General features: G+C 45.6%; 1 protein-coding gene and 1 long non-coding RNA gene across 2 annotated transcripts; one reads left to right on the top strand and one right to left on the bottom strand.

Annotated features, from left to right (window-relative positions):
* Window positions 1-524: 524 nt before the first annotated feature.
* On the bottom strand, window positions 525-1,898 carry LOC119566425. The gene is made up of 2 exons (XR_005225485.2): window positions 1,783-1,898; window positions 525-835 (listed from the first exon to the last, which is right to left on the bottom strand). It is a non-coding gene; the product is annotated as an uncharacterized LOC119566425 (long non-coding RNA).
* Window positions 828-10,307, top strand: ZFP36L1 (ZFP36 ring finger protein like 1). Its single transcript, XM_007054253.4, has 2 exons — window positions 828-5,384; window positions 7,774-10,307. Exons 1-2 carry the CDS (start codon window positions 5,328-5,330, stop codon window positions 8,722-8,724), a joined length of 1,008 nt encoding a protein of 335 aa, XP_007054315.1. The 5' UTR covers window positions 828-5,327; the 3' UTR covers window positions 8,725-10,307.
* Window positions 10,308-13,182: the final 2,875 nt, after the last annotated feature.

Here is a 13,182-nt window from a genome sequence, read left to right as displayed (position 1 = left end):
TGAAGAACTGGTACATGGAATGGGGAAAATGTGTAAAAAAGACATTGGGGGTACATGAGACTAAAAGAAATCTACCTTAACCCATTCCCCAAAACCCACACAAATAGCACTGTGACCCAGAAGATATTAATACTCCAGGAAACCAGCTGAAACATATACAGGAAGGTTACTATGCCTGTTTAAACTCAAAAAGAAAAGGAGTACTTGTGGCACCTTAGAGACTAACCAATTTATTTGAGCTTATGCTCAAATAAACTGGTTAGTCTCTAAGGTGCCACAAGTACTCCTTTTCTTTTTGCGAATACAGACTAACACGGCTGTTACTCTGTTACTCTGAAACCTGTTTAAACACAGTGTACACTAAAGCATTATGACTGAGAAGCCACATTTATTACACAGGAAACCCCTATTTTCAAGGGCTTATAACCTTCTCAGCTGAAAACAGGTGTCTCTGGTAATTTTGGTATTTCTGCAGAAAACCAAATCTCTCCATGGTTGTAAGAATTACAAAATCACAGACTATGCATGCTCCAAATTCTGAATCTTTATTTGGTTTAAACTTGGCCCTTAGTCTAACCACTCATTATAGTCACTGGGAGTTAATCAGAGTAAAGACTTAGGATTATTCCTCTATCTTTTAACAATGTACTGAGGCTTGTAGTTCTTGTGGATCCATCTGAGGCAAGCACGTTGAAATAAAGTGTTCATTGGTTATGAGACCAGTTAGAGATCAGTTTAAATTTCCCTGTGCTGGAGTCTTCGCCACCTGGCCCAAACAATATGACAGTACATGTCCAATTCCAATTTTTCAAAGTGTGGTTCTCTGCATTGAAATCTGAAAAAAAATGCACAAAATTGGAAATTAACAGCCATGGGCAATATATGCTGCTCCCCTTGAAGACAATGGTAAAACTCCCATTGATGTCATCATGTCCCATGAAAAGATAAAGGTAATTCAGGAACGAGGTTACCAGACTTGGTGGAGCCTTTGATATGCCAACTTTAACTATTAGGGATTATTAGGAGGAGACCTACTGGAGGAGGTGGGGGAGTAATTATCCCACATCTGCTTAATGCGGGGTTTCTCATCCTTTCCTCTGAAGCATCTTGTACTGACCACTATCAGACACAGGATACTAGACTACAGGGACCATAGGTCTGATCCACTCTGGCAATTTCCATGTTCCTCTATGTGTATGTGGACTGGATAAGACTCATCTCCCCCTCTTTTTAAAACCATGTCACTGGGTGAGCTTGGCCAATAAGGAGCGAAGGGAGGCCCAGTCAACCAGTTGGCCTGTACCTGAATCTGATGATGAAGGCTTATGTGATGGCACTCAAGAAGCAGCACCTACAAAAGAGGCCTACAGATGGCTGCAGAAGAGGCTCAACAAATTTGGCAGCCTTACTGCTGACCCCCAAGTCCATTTGCACCGTCCAAGCTGCAAAGTAGGTGCACTGCACTAAAGAGCTACTGTACAAACCCCAGAGTACATGACATTACATTCAGATACACACACCTATGTGTTTACTCAAGTGTGTGGTGGCTAGAAATGGTTTTTTCTTTTAAAAAAAACAAACGTCGCAATTAAACTCAGTGCAAAAATGTGATTGTAATGTTATATTTGAGAATGGACCTGTCTGATTTTTCAGCCCCCCGAGAGGCATGCATAGGTGCACACACAAATTCCCATTCTGTGCATGCATGTGGCGAGTCTGGCTTATATTTATCCAGGCACGTGCTCAAAGGAGGGATTTGCTTGTGTACAAATCCAGACATACCTCGTGGCTGAAAGTCAGGCTCTTACAGCCTAAATCCAGATTCCATCAAAATTCTCACTGGACAGCAGTATGACCAGCATTTGACCCTAAATGCAAAGAGGTTTTGAAACAGAAAGCTACAGTTCCCATAGTAAGTGTATGTGTATCCTATTGCACACATTTAATATAAGGCAGAAAATATGTGCAACAATATTAAACATAACATACATACAATTTGGTGAGTTGATTGATATGGGGCATGTAACAGAGAGTCCAATCCTGCATTCCTTGTGCAACCAAAACTCACATTCAAATCCACGTGGGTTGGGTGTGCGAGGAATGCAGGATTGTGCCCACTGTGGCACAGACTCCACTCTTGTTCTGAGACCTTTGAGTAATCAGAGTTGCTCCGTATAAAGTACGGGAGATCAGATTCAATGAAAAAGCCAGGCTCCAAGCAAGTCAGTCATGAAATAGTTATCTGTAATGGCTTCCTCATTTGGACTTGGTAACCCTTGGAAAGTCCCTGGAATGATGTTTCCAACCTAACAATTAAAAAAGGTTTAATTATAGAGAGGCTCAGAGCTCTGGGAACAAGCACCATCCACAGAGCCAGTAAACAACTGCAGAAAATAACATGTTCAAGCTGCTCTCTCTGCTGGTTGCTTTTCAATTCTGGCAAAAAACTAAACAAAAATGTATCTAGAAAGAGAAGGAAAATAAGTGGAACTAGGGTTCTATCCTTAAATACAGAATAAAAAAGGAAATATGGAAGGGACAGACTCTGTGGGTGTTTGCTCTTGATTCGTTATTTTGGCTGTTCTTGGATATCGAAGGCGGGGAAAGTCAGGAAGACAAGTTTAAAGCCCAGTTCCTGAGACTGAAGCAAACAGAAGAGGAAGTGGGAACAGGGATCGTTTGTTTTAAACGCGCTCTTAGCTGGGCTTGCATTCTGGACTCTGCAGTTAGGGTTTCAGTTCTCCTTGGAAGTCTGGGCTATGTGAGGAAGCAGAATATTCAGTACAATAATGAGATGCATTTTAAGAAGGAGTTTATAGTTCAAGTCTCAGTCTGGATGGATTAATAACAAGGGGCCAAATCCCACAGGCCTTCCTCTGGCAATACTCTCACTCCCGCTAACTTCAGTCAGAGTTTTGCCTGAGTAAGGACTGCAGGTTTTGACCCAACAAGTTTCACATTTAAGGAGCCCCACATTAGAAGCCTTGAAACAAGCTTGTTACAAAGAAACCACTCCCCCCTCCTTCCATCAATATCAGTATACATAATTCTTTGTGTACTAAAATCTGGAACAGATTATTTGCTAAGAAACTTTGCTCCTCCCCACACCCCCAAGCTTTATTATTTCAAATTGCTAAAAAGTGCCCTTTGGGGACTGGGGTAAGAGTGGAGAGCAAAGGCAGAAATTAGAGAACACCACTCTAAGAACTAAACACATTTTAATTATTTAAATTAATATGGATGTGAGTTATTTCCTTTAGCAGAGCCTGCCAGGTTTCAATCAAAATTGGAAAAAGGCCGTAAGACTAAGGGGGTGGGAGATGTGAATCAACTTGAAGACAGTCAGCTTCCAAAAATGCAAAGACAGCAGCAATGTTAAAAATGGATTCAATCAATTTAAATCAAAGTAGACAAATTCAAGCCAGCCCAAACTGGAAATAACTCTTTATAGTTGTAAAATGCAACGCACAGCTCAGCTGCAGCCCTTAAAGCTTAAACAAGTAAAGTCTAAAGTTTGTGTGCGCTCTGATATTTTATTTTACATTGATTAAATAAATTCCTGTTAAAATTTGTCAGGAGGAGAGCCAGCCGGATTCATACTCTAATTTTGCCTTTCTAAAGAAACGTGCTTATAATTAGGTGACCTAATTATATTGCAATGGAAAATGCACTAAACACACACATTGTTTCATAACAGATCGAGGAGTTAAAAGTGTTATGGAATAAACATCTGAGGGCTGGAGTGGGTGACACTTACTGTAAAAAGGACGAGGAGGTGACAAAGGACAAATGGAAATATGTAGGAAAGAAATTAAGAGTTTAATATTTCCACTTCAGTCTAGTCTTCCATTTCAGAACTTCAGAGGGGCAGAGGGGAAACTGATCAGCTTTTGCAAACGTGTTGCTTTCCTGATGCAAACAGCAGATAAACAAGTTTATGGGTTGTTTTTTTAGTCAGTCTGTCATGTTTCAATCCATGTGCCCTGCTCCTTTGTCATCCCGCCAAAAGAAGAAAAAAATTAATAACAAGAGTGAAATGAAACCTGCATGGACTGAAAAACCATCTGTTCCATTCAAAGAGGGGAAGGGCGGGGAGCACAGAATGCAACGGGTACTCATGCAGAAAGCGCACCCCATGCAAACACACCAAATAGTACTCCAGCTTTCGATGAAGCAAAGGGGGGAAATCGAGAGGGCCTCTTGTTTTTTGTCAGTGTCACTTGCTATCTGATCGCCTTCGCAGACACCATCTTAAATAAAAATCTGCGAATGTGTTGGTCAGGCAGAAGAAAAGCTAAGCAGCTGAAAACTGGGCCCCTGTTTTACTGATGAAATAGATCTCCTTGGGGAAAAAAAATCTCCAACACGTAAGCATGCAACTGGTGTCCAGCAGAGAGGAAAAAGCTTCAATCGAAAAAAGCAAACGTTACGACCTAGTTCACAGAATCAATATCATGCAAACAAACACAAACAGTCCTTCCTCTTTAGTTTCACGGTAATTACAGCTGGGAGAAATTTCGGAAAATGAGTCTCTGCAAAGATCAGTTTTGTTTTGTTTTTCTGCTACCCCCGACCCGACCACAACTACGCATCTACTCTTGCGCGCACACCCTGCCTGCCTTTACAAACAGCTAAAGTTGCCGTTTCTTTCCTGCACACGAGAAGGAAAGCGGGGAAACTACCTGGGGGCGGGGGATCTGGGCACTCGCAGAGCCTGCTGCAAGACACAGCTCCCGCCCGGGCCGTTTTGCAGAAGTTCAGTGCAAGCTGAGCTGGGGGGGGAAGCAGCCCAGAGTGGGTGCAGCGAGTGATGTCACCACCCATTGCATAATTCCAGCACTCACAAAGGAGCGCGGGCCCTTCCCCCTCCTCCTAATCACAACCAAGTTGCACATGCACGTCGGGTGGGGGGGGAGGGGAGCTTTGAAAAACTTTCCTCCTCGTACCCAGAGCCCAGCGCAGCCTCCGAACGGGCTTTGCCTCCCCTCCCCCTCCCCCTCCCTCCTCTTGAAAGTTTTCTCGGGCCCGGCCGGCGGGGTGAGTCAAGCGCGCTGTCAATCATCTCCCTCCTCCTCCTCCTTCCCCGGCTGGCAAGGGGCCGCGAGCTCCTCCCCGGGCCGGGCCGGGAGCTTGCAAACTTTATAAATTGAGTTTAGGCAGCGCGGTGGGGGAAAGCGAGCGGCCGGCCGGAGGCAGAGCGCGGCGTGGCGGCAGAGCAGGGGGGGAAGGACGCGGAGCAGGGCGCCGGAGGCTGTGCCTGACTTCCCACCCTGTGATCCCTTGCGCCGGGCTCGTGCTGCTCTGCCGCCCTCCGGCCATCGCCCACCATGTCCACGGCGCTAGTGTCCCCGACCATCTTCGACCTGAGCGAAGTTCTGTGCAAGGTAAAGCCGGGGCTCGCCTGGGCGGGGCTGAGCGGGCCCCTCGGCCCGGCTCGCTTTGGGGAACGGAGCTTGGGTGGGTCCTGGCTTTCCGTTCTGTAGCGAAGTTCGGTGCCTGTTTGGCCTGGGACTAAACTTGGTCGCCAGCCCTCCCCGGCGCTCGCCTCGTGCGGCGAGGGGCGGCTGTGCCGCCTCGACGATCCTCAGTCGGTTGCGGCTTGCCGTAAACATCGCTCTGCTCGTCTCCCTCCTGAGCTGGGGCTGGCTTGTTTCACCTCTCCGCTGCCCGCCGGGGGCTGGCTTTCCTGCCGCTCCTTGCCCCTAGGAAGGACCGAGCCCAGCCAAGCGACCTTGCTAAATGCTTTTCGGGGCAGCGGGTTTGTTGGTTGGTTTGTTTTTTTGCAAATAGCCTTCTGGAGCCCAGTGAAGCTGTAAAGAGAACTCGTGAATGTGGCCAAACTGTTTGTGAGTTGTTCCCTTTTTCACTGTCTCCTCTCTCTTTCTCCCCCCCCCCCCCCCCCCCACCTCTGGGAGGGTGGCCTTTCTAATGTGTTAATCGCTGACTTTCGCGGAGATGTCTGGTTTTAATGACTTCGGGAATGAAATCCCAAGAATCCAAGGAGTCCTGTTCAACTTGTTCAGGACGTTTCCCTTCTCCCTGAGTTCTGTGCTTTTCAAGTGGGAGGATTCTAAAAGCATGGGAAACGGAAACCTTCCTTTCTGTGGCCGCATGTGCCTGTGCCTGGCTTTGTAGAGCTGCTTGACGTGGGGAGTTGGTAGAAGGACTCTTAACGTGTTGGAAAGCTTTTTCTTCCGAGTTGTTGCTCGGCCACTTTTAATTGCTTAAGTGTTAGGCTGCTGTAACACGCCTGGTCTTGTTGCTTTGATTTTCCCAAGTTAGTTCTGCTTCTGCTCCTACAGCTGCAAATTTACGTTAGGGGCCAAACTATCTGGTGATGAGGTTCCTTTAATAACCTTTGCAGGCCAGTGTGCTGCACTCACAGCTGCTTCCATTCACTCAATGCAGTTTTACTTTTCTTATTTTCCTCCTCCCCTCCAGATCAGCTTTGTTCCTTCCCGCCCCCCCGTGGATTTATCCTTTGTTTAGCGAAATTCTGACTACAGACACTTTTTCTTAGTTTCTAACAGAGCTGGTTTTAAAAGGGAAACAAAAGCAGAGTTCTCTACCCCCAACAAGCTGATAGTCAAGAAAGTACTTTTCCTCCTACTCCTGAGACTTTTCCTTGTTTTGAAAGGATCAGTGTAGAATGATTACAAATAGAAATTCTAGACTGACTCAGTTTTGTCTCTTTACTTTCTTAAGAGTTGACAATGAAGCTGCACTACAAAACAGGGCTATGAGCGTGAACAAGGGCTGTGCCTCCCCCTTAAAAAAAAAAAAAAAAAAAAAAAAAAAACTAACCTGTTTAATCTGGACAGGTGAAGAGCTTTGAAAAAGCTCTGCTTTTCAAAGTAACTGTGACTGTAGCAAACCTGTGTAACTTTTCTCCCCAAACGAGTGTTTTTAATATTTAAAACAGAGTTTGCAGATGAAGTAACTGGTTCCTGATCCCTTCCAGACTTTCCTTGCAGCCCAAAGGCTAATTGCAAAGGAATCCTCTTGTGGTTAGGGGTGAAGACTGGCCTGGATCAGATGAAATGCTATTGCTGTGCTGGAAGAGCAAGAGAAATGGGATTAATTTAGATCAGTAATTAATGCATTTCCAAAAAGTCTCATGCCCCCACCAGTTTGTCTCACACATACGCCCTGTTCCTGAAGCAGGACTGTCCCAGATAATGCTTCTGTACTTTTCTGTAGTACAGAAAATTTACAATTCTCAAAGGTTTCTACAGTAGTCTCTGACACTAGAGGGGTCTATGAACTGGATGGAATAATTCAAAAAAGGAAGTACTGGTTCTTGGGTATGGAAGGGGTCCTGAACCTGGGGGAGATGTGGCTGTGGGATTGGAGGTGGAGCAGGGTGGGCAGTTGCTTGCGGCAGAGGAGGACTGTGTAACTTAGGAAGGAAGAATAGTGGGTTTGGCTCTTGCAGGCAGCACTAGGTGTGGGTAGGTGGGGCACCCAAGTTATTGCCTAGGGCGGGGGAGGTTATATGTATTGCAGGGTCACTGTGTGGGTAGGTGGGGCATCTGGTCGTTGCCTAGGGCAAGGGGGTGCCATATAACAGGATGATTTGCTGTCCTACAAGGTGGGATATTAGAAGCAGGGTTATTTTGCAGAGAGATGTGGCTGGTGAAGATAGAGGCTAGGTTTGATATGATGGGGCTGGATGTGATCAGGTCATTGACTGATGCGTTGCATTGGGAATAGGCTGCAGGGGGGAGCTGGAGCAGGCTGGGTGACTGACTGTCTCTTGCTTTCTCTCCGCAGAGTAACAAGATGTTGAACTACAGCCCTTCAGGTGTTGGAGGGTGTCTGTTGGATAGGAAGGCAGTGGGCACCCCAGCTGGCGGGGGTTTCCCCAGGAGGCACTCGGTCACCTTGCCCAACTCCAAGTTTCACCAGAACCAGCTCCTAAGCAGCCTCAAGGGGGAGCCGGCCCCTGTACTGGGTCCCAGGGAAAGCCGTTTTCGGGACCGCTCCTTCTCCGAAGGTGGCGAGCGCCTGCTACAGCAGAAGCAGCCCGGGGGACAAATCAACTCGAGCCGCTACAAGACAGAGCTGTGCCGCCCCTTCGAGGAGAACGGTGCCTGCAAATACGGTGACAAGTGCCAGTTTGCCCACGGCATCCATGAGCTGCGGAGCCTAACCCGCCACCCCAAGTACAAGACGGAGCTGTGTCGCACTTTCCATACCATCGGCTTCTGCCCTTATGGGCCTCGTTGTCACTTCATCCACAATGCCGAGGAGCGCCGTGCTGTGGCTGGGGGCCGGGACCCCACCATCGCTGACAGACCCCGTCTCCAACACAGCTTCAGCTTTGCTGGCTTCCCCAGTGCCGCTGCCAATGGGCTGCTGGACAGCCCCACTTCAGTCACCCCACCACCCATGCTGAGCGCTGATGACCTTCTGGGCTCGCCCACCTTGCCAGATTGTGCCAGCAACCCCTTCACTTTCTCCAGCCAGGAGCTGGCCACTCTCTTTGCCCCCAGCATAGGGGTGCAGGTGTCCAGTGGGGGTTCACCCACTGCTTTCCTCTTCAGGCCCATGTCTGAGTCCCCCAACATGTTTGACTCACCCCCCAGTCCTCAGGACTCCCTCTCTGATCAGGAAGGCTATCTGAGCAGCTCCAGCAGCAGCCACAGTGGCTCAGATTCACCCATCCTGGATAACTCGAGACGTCTTCCCATCTTCAGCAGACTCTCCATCTCTGATGACTAAACTGGGGTTTCCTCTTGCCCTCCTCCCACCTTTATTACAATGTTAAGCTGAACCCCCCACCCCCCTTAATGCCCCCCAATCTAAGGGTTAGATGTTAACATAAAGGCTGTCCACTTGCCTGTAGCTGACTCACTGGCTTACACCTTAAGTGCCAAATTACAGTAAAAAGCAATAACCGTTTACAAAATTAGTGCCTTTGAACATTTTCACTGTGACTGTATTACCTCTCTGGCTGCAGAGGGCACCAGCAGCCTCCTTAAAGCTCTGTGCACTTCCAGATGTGCAGGGAATGTCCAGAACCAACTGCTCCCTCCACTGGCCACAATAATGCATTGTTCCTTCTCCCCTCCCTTCCCATTGGCCAGTTTCTGCTAGACTTATGGCATGTGGACAGCGCTTAACATCCAACCCTTTTCCTCTTTAAAGACTAATCTTGCCTGGGTCTGCTCAGGTCTGCAGGAAGAAAAGCTGAGAATGGACAAAGATTGTAACATGAGTGGAACTTGTGATTGGGGGAAAAAGCCAGATGGACTATGAAAGACTTGATTTTGGTGCTAAAAGTTCCCCATGTATACATGTGACATCTTTACAAACAATAAATAAAACTAGAGGGGGTGGGCAAATGGAATTCATTCCACACACGCAAGTTCCGTGTATTCCAAGTTCCAGTAGACATAGCTTTAATGGTTTTGCTCTAGAGTACATTAGATCTATCTTAGAGCACTCACGCCAAGCTTTTTATTATTTTTTTCTGGGTTTTTAATTTTGTATAACTTTTCAGAAATTGGAGAGCAAATTTTGCTTGTCACTGCACAACAATATAAAAAAAGCTTATTTAACTTATCAAAACGTATTTATTGCCGAAACCTATGCTTTTTGTTAATTTTGTTCATATTTATCGGGATGATGAATCCATAGAATATATTCTTTTATGTTTAAATTATGATCTTCCATATTAATCTTAAGATTGTGAAGTGTCTTTTTTCCTTTTTTCCCCCCACAGTTTAATATATTATACTACAATGACATTTTTGTAACTTTACACTTTTTTGGTTATTTTATTTTAAAAAATGAAAAATTAATTTAAAAAAATGCAAAAACTGTGTTTGGATTATTTATTTTAGAATTTCCCCTCTTTTTTTGTGTTGGACTGCAAATTGAGTTAATGTGTGCTCCTTTGCCTTTTCTCTTCCTCCTCCTCTTCCTCCTTCCCCTCCCCCCTAGGTCATACACACCTGGGCTTTAGAATGTATGTGTATAAGCTCTGTTGTGAGACAGTATGGAAGGAAGACATTTTACTTCCTTTTTTTTTGATAGCTTCTTAAAGGAGACAAAAGCCTTTGGCTTAAAGTGCCTATTTGAAGACATTCCAAATGCAGTTTGTCTTTGCCTTTCTGTATTCCAAGTTTGGAGTTTTCCTTGTTGAGGTGAACGGGACTGGCACAAAGAAAACAATGAATGTAATTTTTTCCCCCTGTTACTGTTCACTACATTGCTTTTTTTCTCTGAGTTTATTTAAAAGAATCTCTTTTGTAACGACTGTTTGCAGTTTAAATCAATAAACCCCAAGTTTTTTCAAGAAACTGACAGTGAAATTGGTTTTTCTTGCAAAAACAAGATGCTGGTTTTTTAAGATAGCCACTCAGATGTAGAATACTTGCTCCTCCTAACCCACAGTCTGCACAGGGGGCTTCGATACACCATCTCTCCTTCTCTGAGATGAGAATATGCTGATCAACTTAAACAAGTAAATGAGTGTGTAGTTCCTTGAAGACTCATGCAGTGGCTTATTCGATCAGGCTTTGTTGATCTTCATGTTTACACTGGGTTCTTCCTCTTGTCTTAACTTTCAAAGTCACTCAGGCTTTTCCCACAAACTTCCTCTCCTGATATTTGTATCTGGATCTCCTGGCCAGGCTTCCACTCCTGCTCTAAGGGAGGGACCTTTCTTGCACCAGGAGAGTATGAGCTATGTTTTGAACTAGACTCTCTGGTAAACTGAAGTTTCTGATTAAATTATTCTAATTCCTTTCAGATTTCAGAGTTTGTACATTAGTAACTGTGTTCTAGTTAGGCTTTTAGAGGGACTACATATTTTACAAGGTGAAAACTCCAACTAAAAGCAGTTGAGTCAAAATGCATAAATAAATCTCATCCCAAATCATAGCCAAACCCTCACCTACTCCTTCAATGCAAAATTTCACTGGCACTTACAGGGACTGCTGAAAGCATATAGTCTTGGGGCGCTTTCTCCCTAGTGATGATTACAGTGTGACTCTTGTACTCAGACTTGCTTGAGGCTCCTCTACCCATCTGAACATGTTTCAGCATCTTTCCAAGTTGTTGGGGGTGGGGAAAACCTACAAAAACATCCATGCTCTCTCTCTTGCCCCATATCAAGGAAGTTCAGGAGAAAATCTTTCCATACTTACTGTAGAAGAACATCTTCCTCACATAAAACCTGCAGGACACCCCAGGGCCTATGCTAAACTTCCACCTGTGATATTGGAGGCCCTTTGGACCTAGCATTTCTACAGTGCAGTTTGGCAGAAACATAGGGCCAATTTAAGAGGTAAAGGTGGAGTGGGAGGTGGCTGGTCGAGAGATGGGTTACATTGGATCATGTAAAAGCCATATGGAATTTTATCCAGCAGAACTTCACCTAACTGGTATGCAGTACACACTGCCCATGAGGAAAGAGCTCCAGGCCCTGCCACCATGCTACTAATGTTTGACAAATGTCCTTCAAACATATTGCACAGGCTGCAGCGATCTCCTGCTTTATGTTTGCACATTCTCAGTTACGCAAAACTATTCAAGCCTGAAAGACTCTGGTATCTACCATAAGGTGCTTTGCAGCAGTAACTGCTTAACTGTCTCCCCTGAATGTTTAATGGCGGTTTGGTTTAAAAAAAAGATAAATGCTTTGAGCGGCAAAGGATCCTTTGGCATATTCCAGGGCGTGAGCATGGAGCTGGAAGCTGCTCACCATTCTGCAGAGTTCTTTGAATGAATGTGCTTTGCCCTGTTAATAATTGATGAAGGAAATAGCTGTGCTACTTGCATGCTGCTCGCTGAGGAATAATTAGGATGCTGTGCTTTAAAAGCAGACTTTGTGCGTAGTACTTGTGCGGCTCCCCTTGCTGTGCAGGGCCCTAGCGTGCCAGCCTTTGGAAACAGGCCACCATTTGTCTTTGGATGGTTCTGTCTGTCTTGACACACCTTTGACAGTTGGTTTTTATGGGGGTGTTTTGCAATAGTTAAATAGACTAAACTTGAGCCCCGGGTGGACAGGGGAGGGGAAGGAAACACTCTGTAACCTCTCAGAGCAGGCCACACTGCACATTTATTTTGTATGACCTCTTTAATAATGGGAGGCTCCTGGTCTCTGACACCAGTTACTTTGAGTTAGCTGCTACGCTATAGCCAGGCCTATCTTAATGGTGCTGCTATTCTCCTGGCAGTGGATGAAGCTCAGTTATCCATATTGATCCTTCTAGATAGCAGCTGACAAATCTAAAACTGTTAAAACATGAGATGATGGTGATGTGTCATCAATGTTAGGAAGATGAAATTGAGTCACCAAGTGGCTTCATTGCTCCTTTTCTGAGAAGTGCTGGAGAATAGTCTTGGGCAATTGCTCATCTGATCTAAGGGGCCTTGTCTAGTATTGTTGCCTCTCTTCAATTAGTATATGCAGTTGTCAAGGTGGGTAACGAAGTATGGGCAATAGTGTCTTCAGTATGCTAATAGCCCACTCAATCTCTTCTGACTTGGTCAGTGTCCTAACATGCAGACTGACGCATGGATGAGAGCCAGCTGCCCGAGACTCAGGACAGATAAGATGAAGAATGCTTACAGGTTGAGGGGAAACAAACTTAGATGGCAGAACCTACCTCAGCAACCCACGTTGGTGGGGTTTGCCTGCTGTTCGCTTCTAAGGTTTTCCACCCAGGGCTTTTGGTGATCCTGAGGTCGCTACTTGAAGTTTAAGTAGCTGTTCAAAAGACTGCTGCTTGCCGTCTCTGCTTGACAAGATTGCATCCATTTCTTTCAGCCCCAGGCCTCACTTGTTCCCTACCTCTGTTGCCTTGAGGTTACTGTCTATAATGTGCTCAACCTTCAAACCATCCCAGAAATTGCAGCTAGTTAGAATAAAGCAGCTTGCTGAGCAGTGATACTTCTCTCCATGCTCTGCATTGGCTACCTGAGGTCTGGTGTGTTAAGGGCAGATTTTGATCTGCAAAGTTCTACGTGGTTTAGGCCCAACCTGTTTGAGTGACTGCCTCTCCCCCTCTGTGATGGTATAGCAGTTGTAATAGCTGAGGAACTCTAGCTTGTAGTTACTTGGAATAAACAAGATGGAGCTCTGAAATGCTTTCCTCTCCCCATACTGAGGCATCTTGGTGTGACAGACACCAAATCCAACCTCTCTGGCAAAACATGCAAAGTGACTCA

Source organism: Chelonia mydas, chromosome 6, assembly GCF_015237465.2.
Source record: "Chelonia mydas isolate rCheMyd1 chromosome 6, rCheMyd1.pri.v2, whole genome shotgun sequence".
Taxonomy (NCBI): domain Eukaryota; kingdom Metazoa; phylum Chordata; order Testudines; family Cheloniidae; genus Chelonia; species Chelonia mydas.
The sequence above is the reverse complement of the archived record's forward strand: the minus strand, read 5'-3'. Positions and strand labels throughout refer to the sequence as shown.